General features: G+C 37.6%; 2 protein-coding genes across 2 annotated transcripts; one reads left to right on the top strand and one right to left on the bottom strand.

Moving 5' to 3' along the window:
• LOC113683530 (protein SET) lies at positions 1-7057 on the bottom strand. The gene is made up of 7 exons (XM_027200783.2): positions 6703-7057; positions 5123-5245; positions 4807-4920; positions 3857-4021; positions 3367-3441; positions 2626-2856; positions 1-2092 (listed from the first exon to the last, which is right to left on the bottom strand). Exons 1-7 carry the CDS (start codon positions 6952-6954, stop codon positions 1949-1951), a joined length of 1104 nt encoding a protein of 367 aa, XP_027056584.1. The 5' UTR covers positions 6955-7057; the 3' UTR covers positions 1-1948.
• A 1163-nt stretch (positions 7058-8220) lies between these two features.
• LOC113683549 (grpE protein homolog 1, mitochondrial) lies at positions 8221-11771 on the top strand. The gene is made up of 2 exons (XM_027200801.2): positions 8221-8634; positions 9589-11771. Exons 1-2 carry the CDS (start codon positions 8350-8352, stop codon positions 10009-10011), a joined length of 708 nt encoding a protein of 235 aa, XP_027056602.2. The 5' UTR covers positions 8221-8349; the 3' UTR covers positions 10012-11771.
• Positions 11772-12628: the final 857 nt, after the last annotated feature.

Consider the following 12628-nt stretch of genomic DNA (forward strand, 5'->3'; position numbering starts at 1 on the left):
TTATTTAAAACCCTTCATTTCAATCAAATGATATACAGTTTGCTATAAATTATGGCAATCACATGATGCAGGTGCTAAAGTCTGATTGGAAGACTGAGATTTCTGTTACGAACTTCAATGTTCGTAACAGCACCTTTAGCACCTGCACGGTTTATCGCAAAGGCTTCAGACGAAAGGTCGGGTAGCAATACCTTTGAAAGAACAAAAGAATATTTTTTATCGTACATCTCAAACTAATTTCTGAAAATTGGCAAACGTAAAACTCATCCCTTTTTATGAAGCTTTTTAAGGGGGATGTGCTAATTATAAATCGAGTCTGACAAATTTTACGGCTGGCAAACGAACTTCGAATGCCTGGAGTGACTACGAACATTGAGAGCAGAAACCCAGTGGTCTCTAACAAATCAGATAATTTACGGACTAATTTAAAGCAAGATTAAGCTAACACAGCGGTCAAACGTCGGGCATGCGTGAAGGGATCACTTCTCGCCAGCCGTGCACCTATTTCATGCGTAAAACTTCAAAGGAAAACATAAGAAACAACTGCTTTCGCTTCTTAAAATCTTTCAAAGGAAACAAAAGTAGGGAAAAGGAAACCTCGAGACTTTTCAAACACAAAGCTTTTCAAGTATAAGTATTGTGTTCATTACCATTCGGTTTTGGGCTTCAACAAAAAAGTTAAACGCTTTTAAAACACCCAGACTTAATGGCTCAGTTATACGGTTGTTTGTAACTCGTGCAAGACAACTTGGTTCTTACAACCTGAGGGTACGTCACTGAGTCGTTACAATGTTCACAATGACCACCGAGTGGGTTCAGCCTAACAATTTTCTAGTGCTTGCCAGTTGCATTTCCCCGATTTTTTCGGCGTCCCTCTGTTAATCTGTTCTCGCCATTTATTCGAGCGTTTTCCTACATTTGCTCTACCTCCAGAGTGGCTTTCGAGTTTATTTGCGCGTGAGAGAACTTAGTGACTTGAAGTAGATACAATTTTACAAAAACCGTTACAGCAACACTATATCAAATGACTGTAGCTCAGGCTGAACGTTTGGGTAAATAATGACACGATAGCACCTACTAACTTAAAAACGCCTTCCTCTGAAGGAACTTCCAAATTACCTAAGTGTTGTAAGCACATTACGTCACAAATTTAGGACTACGCATGTCCACATGTTTCTTATAGGATAACGTTAAGAACTTTAGAAATACATGCATAGCCCTGGGAGAACATACAACTGCTAAGAGAAACGTATATTTCCTTTTGATGAACAGGGTAATTTGGCATTATCAACTGAGTTGATAATGTAAATTGGCCACCCTGAAGAGTTTCAAAGTTGACGTTTCAAGCATTAGCTTTGAAACTCTTTACGGAGGCCAATTTACGTTATCAACTCAGTTGACAATATCCAATTATCCTGTTATATTCGCCCTCCGACGCAGCACAACAGTTTCTTTAGAAACTAACCCCTTCTCTTGGATTACACACATATCTTCGATAATCAACTGCTATCTACAAGAGGTTATTTACTCTGGATGAACAATCAGAAATCAGCGATCCATTGCTCGAAGAATGTAACTGACTGTTCTCGAACAAGGATAACTTTTCGTCATTGGAACAATGAATTTTAGAAATAGAAGTGGAGCGACTGTCCGCCATCCGACACACCTACTAAAGGATTGCGAGACACGCATTTGTGATACTGGGCATCGAGCAATGAGTCACGCAAACCTGTGAATGGAAACCACTGAATTGATAAAGCGCATATAAAAATAGGAATTTTGTAAAACAATAAGTCGTTGATTGTCTGGAAAGCAAACTCACGGTGTAAGTTCAATAGGGGAGAAACTTGAATGTTTCAGCAGTTGAGCGTCAAGGAGAAATATCCACAATTTAGTAGATGACTTGAACACGATATCTTAATTACTCAAAGATAAAAATGGAACTCTGTTATTCCTCTGTCTTGCTCTCATCATCTTCTTCGGCGTCATCGTCCTCTCCTTCGTCTGCCTCGTCATCATCCTCTTGTTCAACTCCTTCATCTTCTTCCTCATCCTCCTCATCGTCTTCCTCTCCTTCGAGAATGGCTTCCTCCTTAAAAAGTATATAATACTGTTAACTTCCACTTCCAGCCTGCTCTAAGCAAAATCTGCGTCCGAGACTGACTTGCATGGTTGCTAAAGCTTGAGTTTCTTTGGCAGGAAGGGATAAGGTGTACGACTTCTACCCCCCCCCCCTCCCCCCCCAACTCCCCCACCCCAGATAAGATGGTAGTGTGGTCCAGTTTTTCTGCTCATATTCAACACTAACATGTAACACACTTTAAAAATTTTTCGCAGAAGGTGAATAATCGGTTTAGTGCAATTGCTCAGGCGTTTTCTAATTCTGTCCAAGTATACAGCACAATGATCCAGTCAGTGCCTGATGTATATGCATTCCCAATTGACACAAGCATTATATGCAAGCAAATCTTCCCCAAATGAAAACACCATGTGCCTTTTTTCCACAACTACCTCTCCCCTCTTTGCCCAAACTTAATATAGATGTAACCTTTATAACCTCATTTCCCCACCCCTCCCCTCCTCTTCAAAATTGACCCTATCAACAACTGTTCCTCTGTGTCTTACCCCCTGCTCTGCTTCCTCATCACCATCTTCATCCTCTTCCTCCAGCTCATAAACAACAGGTGTCTCCCCCTCCTCTCCTTCTGCCAATTCTTCTTCTTCTCCCTCTTCAACAACCACTTCTTCCTCTTCTTCATCTTCATCATCATCATCCTCTTCTTCTTCTTCATCTTCTCCTTCCCCCTCATCACCCAAATCATCTTCATCTTCTTCCTCCACTACTACTACATCATCCTGTGCATAAAAGCAGACAAGAGGATTTAGTTGAGATGCAATAACATGAACATGATTCATGAGAGCTTTGCAAGGTCCAAAGTTCCCCATGGACATTCAGTCCATTATTAGTCCATTATTCCTGATAAATGCACTGTGATGTACTAATCAACAATTTCAATCAGTCCATCAGCCAGTCAGTCAGTCTTTACAGTGGCCAATTTACGTTATCAAGTCTGTTGATAATACTAAATTACAGTATTAGTCAGTTGCTCAGTTAGTCTACCGACTGCCAGCCAGCCAGTAATTCAGCCACTCAGCCAGTCAATCAGTCAGTCTCTAGATCACCCACCTCCTCACTAAATTCCAAATAATCAGTTAATTTACCAGGTAAATTGGGGATTTTTTGGTAAATTTTTTTTGTAAAGAACTGAGGAGACATTACTTGATTACAAGTTGTCCTTGTAGCATCGTACATATAAAAACTACCTCTAAAACAATTTGGTAGACTATAAATGAAAGAGATATGACCTGATCTTCTGACTCATCATCCTCAACATCATCATCATCTTCCTCATCCTCTTCCTGAATTCCACTTGTGGAACCCTACAAATAAATTAAAAAAAATATTAAGCTGCTGCAAAACTATATCTACTTTACTCTTTAACGACAAGAGGATGTGTGTTCATTTACATTACACATGTAAAGTACAGAGGCTTGCATAGACAAGACTGGCTTGAAAAGTTATTGTAACATATTTTGGTTTCTTTCCCACGTAGGGTACTCCTGAAGCAACTTCTCCTTGAGAGTTAACCCTCACCCCTCCCTCCAATATTTCACCAAGTTAAAAACAATAAAGTGACACCTTCTGCATGTCTCCCCACAAAAAAGATTTGCTTTTCACAAGAATGACACACTTTTTTTTTTTATACAAAACAACCAGTACCAAGACTCATTTTGAGAACTACAGTGCATGGTTTACAAACAGTCCATTATAACACTGTAACAAAATACAACATACCAAGAAATACTGCAATGGGTTTGGCCATATGTCATCTTTAATTGTGTCTCCTAACTCATCTCCAGACTCTTGATTTGTGAACCATCTAAAAAAGGTTTGTGGTTCTTCCCCTTTCATTATTTCTAGTTTAGTTCTTCTCTGTCTCCTGTATCGCTCAGTAAGGTCCTGTCGAGAGATCACATGATGAATACATTAATAATGTACCTGAAAAAATTATGTGCTTCTGATTGGCTGAAAACTAGTGCATTCTACATGTAAAAGGAGTGTAAAGTTGTAACACCAGTGCAAATTACAAATAATTTGCACTCCCAAAATTTCCTCTGTTTTAACTTTCTATAATGATTTTTTCATGCAAATTACAAATAACTAATAACATGATTTCTCATGTAATTTGGTGTATATAGGCACTTGTAAATTTTTCAGACTACAAATTGCACTCTTCCTTTGGGTTTTTGCAATCTTGTTGTCTTTAAAATATTCACTTGTGCTTACTTACACCAAATTGCACTCAAACTCATGTTATCACCTATACAAATTAATGACAGGGTATGTATTGGTCAGCAAATTCAATATGATTGGAATACAAACTTACAAACCCATTGAGTATCGTAACTATTACATCTTATTAACCCTTTAACTCCCAGAAGTGATTAACATAAAACTTCTCCCTACAATATCCATACATTCTTCAGCAATCAGATAATGAGAATAGTCAAATTTATCAGGTAGAAGCTGCTATCTTGATCTAGCACCAAGTTCTCATAACTAATTTACAAGGAAATGTGTAGAAGCTACAGGGGAGAATTAATGATCAGATCTTGGGAGTTAAAGGATTAACTACATGTATTGAGAGATGATACTATGCGGTCCAAAATAACCCTTAATTTACGGTATAAGCACATGACACTTCAGCAGTATCTAATAAAAATACAACAAATAATATAACCTACCATTCCTCCTTTCCACTTTATAGGAGTCGCCCTAGATAACTGATGGCCATGTTCATTGACAATAACTTCCTTAAAGAGCACTTCATTCGTAAAATATGGATTCTCTGCAAACCCCTGAAATAGGACCACAAGGTTAATATGAATGATCTTCAAAACCTTCACACTTTCTGAAGTAATCCCTATGCAACTCCTTATAATGTCAAAATTTCATCAGCACTCAATACCAGTTATGTCACAAAAGCTTCACAAAGAAAGAGTAGGCAGAAAATAACACAGGTAAGTCTTTAGGTATGATAAAAGCTAAGAAAGGACTTACAAATTTTATTCTGTAACCAGACTTAATATCTTCAAACTCTTCAACTTCTAAGGATGTCATGTACTGCAAAGCTTCCTCGTCTTCCTCATCTATATACAACTGCATCTGTGGATGATTTATGAACTGTGCAACAAATGTCAAGGAATTTTTACCTGAGCTTTTTCTACCACAGATAGTGTACAGTGATCAATTTCCAACTTATGAGTTTCAAAACTGATGTGAGAAACTACCATATCACAGATGAAAAATTCAACATGCTATAATAAAAATTACAAGGCTTGCCTATGTGATATGAACTCAGAAAATGCATTGTATTTCTGAGATTAAGTCGTGTGTGTAAATTGTTCAAAAATTATAGACCAGAGTGATGTCAAGAAATATAGGAGAAGAGAATACTTTAAATCAACAGGAGAAAACACCTCACAATGGCCCTATGTACTGACGGAAGACAGCACAGACCGTCAAAATTCAGTAGGAGAATTTTACAATATCAACCAGAGAATTCTTTCATCTCAATTGGACACCTTGCTGTACTCAAGTTCGTGCATTTTAAAATGCCAGGTTTCTTGAATATCAATGTAAATAATAATAATACATTATTTTAGTAGAAAATAAAACAAGGCATTTAATTCCAGACGATTGAATTAGGTGCCACCCAACCTTAAAAACTTTATAATCCAGCTATAGATCAGTTAATCTTTTTGAAATACATGTAGCTCAAACTAATTATTTTCAGCATTAAATTTACTGGCAAATATATATTTATTGATGTCAAGCCACTTTCTGTTTCACAGTCCTATGAAAAATGACCTATTTAAAATTTCCAGTCCCACATCGTCTTCTGTTTCACTTCCCAAGGAATTTCACTGGGGTCTGGTAACTAGAATGCAGATGTCCTGTTCTTCCTCCATCTTGATTTGTGGCTCTCACTCAACTTGGTCAAATATTCACTGATTTTCTCGCATCCATCATTCTTCAACATCAAAGACTTAAATATTTCGCATACTGCGAAAAGATAGCGATAAAAAAATGTAGTGTTGGCTGCGTAAAGCATCATAAGTGGTTCTTGGTGAATTCGATTAGGGAGTAAAGTGGGTCAGTTCCTCTTATTGCTTCCAAAATGAAAATTATGGTCGGTAAGGGTTGCTTAGGAAGGTCTACACGAGCAAGACATCTGTTCTTTAAGGGATTTACCAAATTAAAAGCGGTACGGATAACATGTTTTAGGTAAATGAACGACATCGAGGTGATATTTAGGATGCAAATGTCATATCGTTGCGTTACTCGAAGACTACATATGACAAACAAGAGATCTATTCGTGCATTTATTAATATTGTTAACGAATAAAAAAAAGCTTCCTTCGCAACCGATCATCTTATGTACAATAAAATGTAAATTTAACAATTATATTTAATTTCGCTTAGTAAAAGAAGATTACGGGAATTAAGCTTAACTTGTGATTTCCTTCTTCGACAAACGCTAAAATGTTCCAGGCACAGGTCACAGACCTTCACCCAGTGTACAAAACGAAAGATGTGTAGATAAATTTTAAGACAAAGCAAAAGTAACAAAAGGATACAACCGTCATCCAGAAGTTTGGTATCTTTTTCGTGAGGTCTGTTCTCTGCTCAAAGTGTGGTTTTCGAAGTCGGTTGTACTTCTGCTCAACTTTTAAAATCTCCTCGGACGCTTGCTCATTTAGCGCGTCGATTTGATTCTGCACAGCATTGATTTCTTCAATAGTTTCTTGCTGATCGGAATGCGAATTTTGTGCTCCGTCAACGGGGTCGACCTTCCGGATCTTATTTGGAGTTACACTTAGATTAGACATGATAGAATACACGACTAATTCTCTAAGCTCATTCCAAGTTTCCGAACTTTCTCTGAGTTCGGAGATGCCCGCGTTCTACTTGTCTACTTGGGAGTGTCCGCTGACAAGATATAAGCTGTTTTGGCGCTCTTTTCTGGTTCAGGGGTAAGGGTGTCTTGAGGGGTATCGGGGAGGGAGGGTAGGGATTCGCCATTAGATAAATACGTATTCCGAAAATATAGAGACTCTGGGGCTGATCGAAAATAACTTGGTAAAGAAAGCGTGATTATAAGCGTCTTCCGCGGATAATTTCTGTGTATGGTGTTTGGGTGCGTATTCGTAATAAGCGTTTATCTGTTTACAGATTGAATAAAACATCAGAAGAAAAGGGTCGTGAATAATTGAAATTTACCTCAGTGGAGGTTAAAATGGCGAAAGTGAAGTGACTTCCAAGATAAGATAAGATAGGCTGAGGAAAACAGAAGTCGAGTGAATGAGTTGGAAAACTGGGGGAATCACAATCCCTTTCCCCTCGAAAGGGATGTTCGCTAAACTTATCGTGCACAGATGTCTCAAAGATTTCTTAATGATATCTTATGACATACAAACCATGCTTAAAATTCATAGCAAAGACTCCTGCAATTTATCTGTTGGTTTATATATTCTCCATAAAGATAAATGTACCGTAATTCTCCCGCCTTTGCAGAATTTCTCCCACCGAAAATAGAGGTCAGTCACTCACTCACTCATGCCCATTATGTCGTATGGTACGTAGGGTGGCATAGAGGTCAATGACTTAAATTGAAGGTTCCCTTTGATAGGAAATGGGATAAATACCCGTGACGGAAAAAGAGATGTGAAATGAAATTTGTGACTATAAAGATTGCTTGTTGTTGTTACCTTGCTCAAGCTTTTCTCAGAGGGTAGTTCGAAGTATATAAAGGAGCGCCCAAGATCAGGGGTGTACAATGTATTTTCAAAGGAATCAGAGGGCTCCTGCGACACGTTGGAATCTGGAAACATTCCGTCGATTTTTTCGTTTTCCGAAAAGTAACTTTTCTCAACCCTGAGACAAATAGAAAAAAAAAGGCTTGATTATTCAGTCTATCACTCAGGCGACCGATAAATTACCTTCAGCATCGATAATCTAGAGACAGCAATTTATATTCACAATAACTTCATTTCTATGGAGCGATTGACAAGTGTAAGTGGAACTCATCGTCTTGCCCTGAAATAGAAAGACTGGAACGGAGGCGAATAATACCCGGCGAGCTTGGCGGTCTGATTTGTCGTAAAACGGTTCGGTTACGCAGCTCTTAGAAGAAAAAAACCCACGTGAATGTGATGTAACTTAGATTAACTCTACCAAAGTAGTAGAGATATTTCCAATTTTCTATTTCAAATTCAAAGAAAGCGATGTTGAGATCTACCTTAATAGCCGTAAGAAGTGCTGTTCTACAGCCTGAGCATTCCAAACTGCTAAATTACGTTCAGCTGTCGCGTTTATTGGGGACAAAGTTGAAATATTGCACAGCCCAGTCGAGTCCTAACACGAAAGCAGCTGCGTCGAAAGAAAGCGTTGATTCAGATCAGAAATCTTCGCAGCCCGAAATGAAAGCAGCAGAACCTGCCCAAGAAGTTAAAGAAATCGAAAACGATCGTCTTTTAAAAGAAAAAGAAAGTTTGCTAAAAGATCTTCAGGTAGGCGAAGGGCTCTGTCGTAATTGAGGATGACTTTAATAGGAGGAGGACACTGTAGTAGCACTTGAAAGGAGATTACGAAGATTGGAATTCAAAAGATCAATTTATTTGTTATCTTAATTGTAAGACATATTCGATGCCGGGAAATTTTGTACAGAAGATGTTGAGGAACGGTAAGATTCACAGAGGTGATGCCTTTGTGATAGTGCTCTAGATCTCGAGTTATTTGGTAAGTAAGTTACGTCAGCGCAGACAGTTAGGAAAAGGTCTTACATTGAAACGTCTTTCATGTCAGCAATATTTATAGATTGATTCAAAAGAGAAGGATAAATTATTGGCACCAATTATTGTATAACGTATGTTCGTATTCAGTTGCATAATGTTCGTAGAGATAGCATTTAAATTAGTCAAAGGAAGAGTTTTTGCGAGGTTGGTTAGTTACGATTGGTTGTTTACAGGGTTTCATTTCTAGGCATGAGCGCTGTGAATGAGTCCCTTGTGAGTGACTCTATCATATGATGTAATCTGTCAATCCATTGCCTAATCAGGCAATGAATCAAGCAAGGCTGGTTTTCAATAAGATGATGTCAGAGTTATATGATCAAGTGAAATGAAACCAAAGGATGAAAAATATTAACACCACTTACCACTACATGAAAACTGGACTCTTCAAGTCATGAGATGGCCTGAGATTGGTGAAACTGGCCTAGTGATTGGTTGGTTTTTCTGCTTGTGACTTTAACAAGGTAGTTTTCACTGGATCATAAGTTTAGGAGTCATGAGCAGAATAGGAAGGAGATGAAACTGTTCTGGTTCTTCTGACTCAGTTTTGACAATCAGATTTTAATTTTACTGGGTCAGAAACGCTACTATTATCAACTACGATTTTCAAACACTTTGTATCCTACATATGGAACCAAAAAAAAAAATTAACTGACAACTTTTCTATCTCAGGACAGGTACAAACGCTCCCTAGCAGATAATGAGAACATACTGTCCCGCAGCAGGAAGCAAGTAGATGAAGCCAGGCTGTTTGGTATTCAGGCCTTCTCCAAAGACCTGCTTGAAGTTGCTGACATATTAGGAAAAGCAACAGAAACAGTTCCCAAGGAGGAGATAGATAAGAATACTCACCTGAAGAACTTGTATGATGGGCTTCTAATGACTGAAGCCCAGTTACAGAAGGTTTTCAAAAAGAATGGTTTGGAGAAAGTGTATCCAATAGATGAAAAATTTGATCCACATAGTCATGAAGCATTGTTTCAGATTCCTTTACCAGATAAAGAGAAAGGCACTGTTGCTGTTGTGGAAAAAGTTGGATATAAACTGCATGGAAGGACACTTAGACCAGCTCTTGTGGGTGTTGTAAAAGAATAGAATATTGGATGTTGCTTTTATTGATTCAAAATTATAGGTTTCTGGATTTTAACTATGGTTAGTGGTGGTGGTGAGGAAGATTAAAATAATCCTGGCAACTGCGCCCTTGTCAGATTGAGTCACACTCAAATTTGTAATATCGTTGTCACATACATTTAGGTGTGAATAAGTATTTCTCTAACATCATGCATCTACCAGCAGTGTCCCCTTTAGCTATTCAATAATACCAGGGCAAAATGTACGTGTGCTTCATCTAGGTTCATGCATTAAAAATATGTACATGGAACCTGCCTTTCTTTCATTTCCCTCTTACCTTCCAAATATTAAGTTGACTTATATTGAGCTCTTTAAAAATCAGATCTCCCTTTTCTCGCTCCTCGTTTATCGTATTGTCTTCATCTGCTCAATATGCTGAAAGCTAGAATCTAAATAATGATGGGCGAAATTGTTACAACACAACAACAACCCTTTAACAGAACAGATCTCTCTTTTCTTGTTCGTTATTTATCTAATTGCCTTCATTTGCTCAATGTTTGTTGAAATCTAGAACTTAAACAATGCAGAGAGAAATTGTTACAAGACAACAACTGCTCTTGAACATTACCAAAGTGATACCTTTTATAGCTCATATCACCTTGTCGTGTTCACTCTACTGGTGTTCAATTTTTTCATAGTTCTTTAACCATAAACTAATATATTGATATCTGTTGTAAATGTGTATCACATTCTGATAGTTAATTTGTGCTAAATGGAATTTTTTTAAGCCATATGAAGTTTTCCTTTGTACTTTGAAATTAAAATTGGACATAGATGGAAAACGTTTTTTCAAAATTTACTTTATTTGTAATACTTGTATCCTCCTAGAGCAAAATTCAGTTTTGAACAATAACATCAGTAATTACCAAACATATTTTGTGTGATTGTATCTGGTAAATTAAGTTTGGCAAACTCTATCCTAAACAATTGACAGGTTCCCTATAAGAAAACCTTGTTCAGCAAGGCTTTTGAGGTTAATTTGGAAGATTCAAGACGAATTTGCTCCTCGATGTTACTTTAATAAACTGGACTGGCTAAAATTTTGCAAAGTCACTGCTTTAAATTCTTTTAGTCATTTGGCTTGTTCTTCCTGCAAAAATCTTGTCAAAAGTAATTCCTTCACAAGCTATTTAAGCATGTCAATATTCTTATTTACAGCATTCTAGATACAGACTCATTCTGACTAGATGAAGTTTATAGAAGTTATTTATATATTTCTTTATCAGCAGCTTTCATCCACTTTAACCCTTTAAATCCCAGATCAAATTTGTCATTCTCCTTACTGTCAACCATACAATTCTTATAATGTTAGTTCAGCAAATTTAGTATAGGATCAACTAATTATCCCCAAATTGATATTTTTCTTTATTCTCATCACTTATCTGGTTGATATTGTATTGATATTGTGAGGAGAAATTCTGTCTTGGTCACTCATGGGAGTGAAAGGGTCAAAGTACTGAGTCTTTTTATTGGCTGCAGAAGCAATTTGCTCTTGTGGTTTTCCATAAATAGGATTTTTACACTTATGATGTTTACATAGTTAGTATTTGTGTATTTTTCTTAAGGAAAAATGTGAGCCCCACTATGGTGTGTGTTCTGCACCTTCGTCTCTCGTTCTTATGATCTCTTCAAATTTATTTCTTCTTCCTAGTCTTATTTTAGCATTTTGATCATGGTGAAAGCGGTTAAATAAATAAATGGCTGGTTAACACTTTGACCTCTAATAGTGACTAGCATCTTCTTTCTCCTTACAATATCACCCCTGAATCAAACTTTAGGTGGCGAGGATTAGAAGAAGAAGTTCTTGATTGACACACAAATTCTCCTAGTCAGTATCTCAGAAAATGTATAGTGAACGGTATGGACAATATACACTGATGTTAGGGTGTAAACACTGAGTAAGGGGTTTATAGCTTACACTGTAATCTGAAGGCATCATTTGTTCTTTGTATTTCATCTCCGGAGTTTACTTTTTATAAGTCAGAGTCGTAAAGGGATGAAACCACTTTTCCTCGTAACTAACTTACCTTCCAATAATTGCGGAGCTCGCAGAGCGTAGCCCCATAATTATACAAAATGGTAGTAGTAACCCATCAAGCCGAAAAAAATTGGACTTATGACCGTACGATCGATTCCAGTGGTCAGTGCACTGGGCTCCGAGTCGGACGACCCGGGTTCTAGTACTGGCCGGGGCAAAGCGTTGTGCCCTTCAGACGTACGGTGAAAAAAAATGCGAGTTCCGCTTTTAGGCTTGGCTAAATCTATATATTAGTTGTTTCTGACTTGGGATCAGCTTTCAATATTTTTGCGAGGGATGATGTCATCAGTGGTACCTTTCAGATTTAAATCCTTCACAGGTGGACATAAATCAGACGAAACTCTTTCCTGAACCATCTCACTCTGATCCTTGCTCGTAAACAAAATTTAGGTACGCGGTCGTTGTGACATCTTAAACGACACGAACAGGACGATTATTTTTTTGTGTGCACTTTGCGAGGACTTAATACATTGAGAATCTCAAACCAACGGGATGGAACACCTTATTAATAGGCATTTAGATATTCTAGTCACTATAAGACGT

This window comes from Pocillopora damicornis, chromosome 4, assembly GCF_964200805.1.
Source record: "Pocillopora damicornis chromosome 4, jaPocDami1.2, whole genome shotgun sequence".
In the NCBI taxonomy this organism is placed as follows: domain Eukaryota; kingdom Metazoa; phylum Cnidaria; class Anthozoa; order Scleractinia; family Pocilloporidae; genus Pocillopora; species Pocillopora damicornis.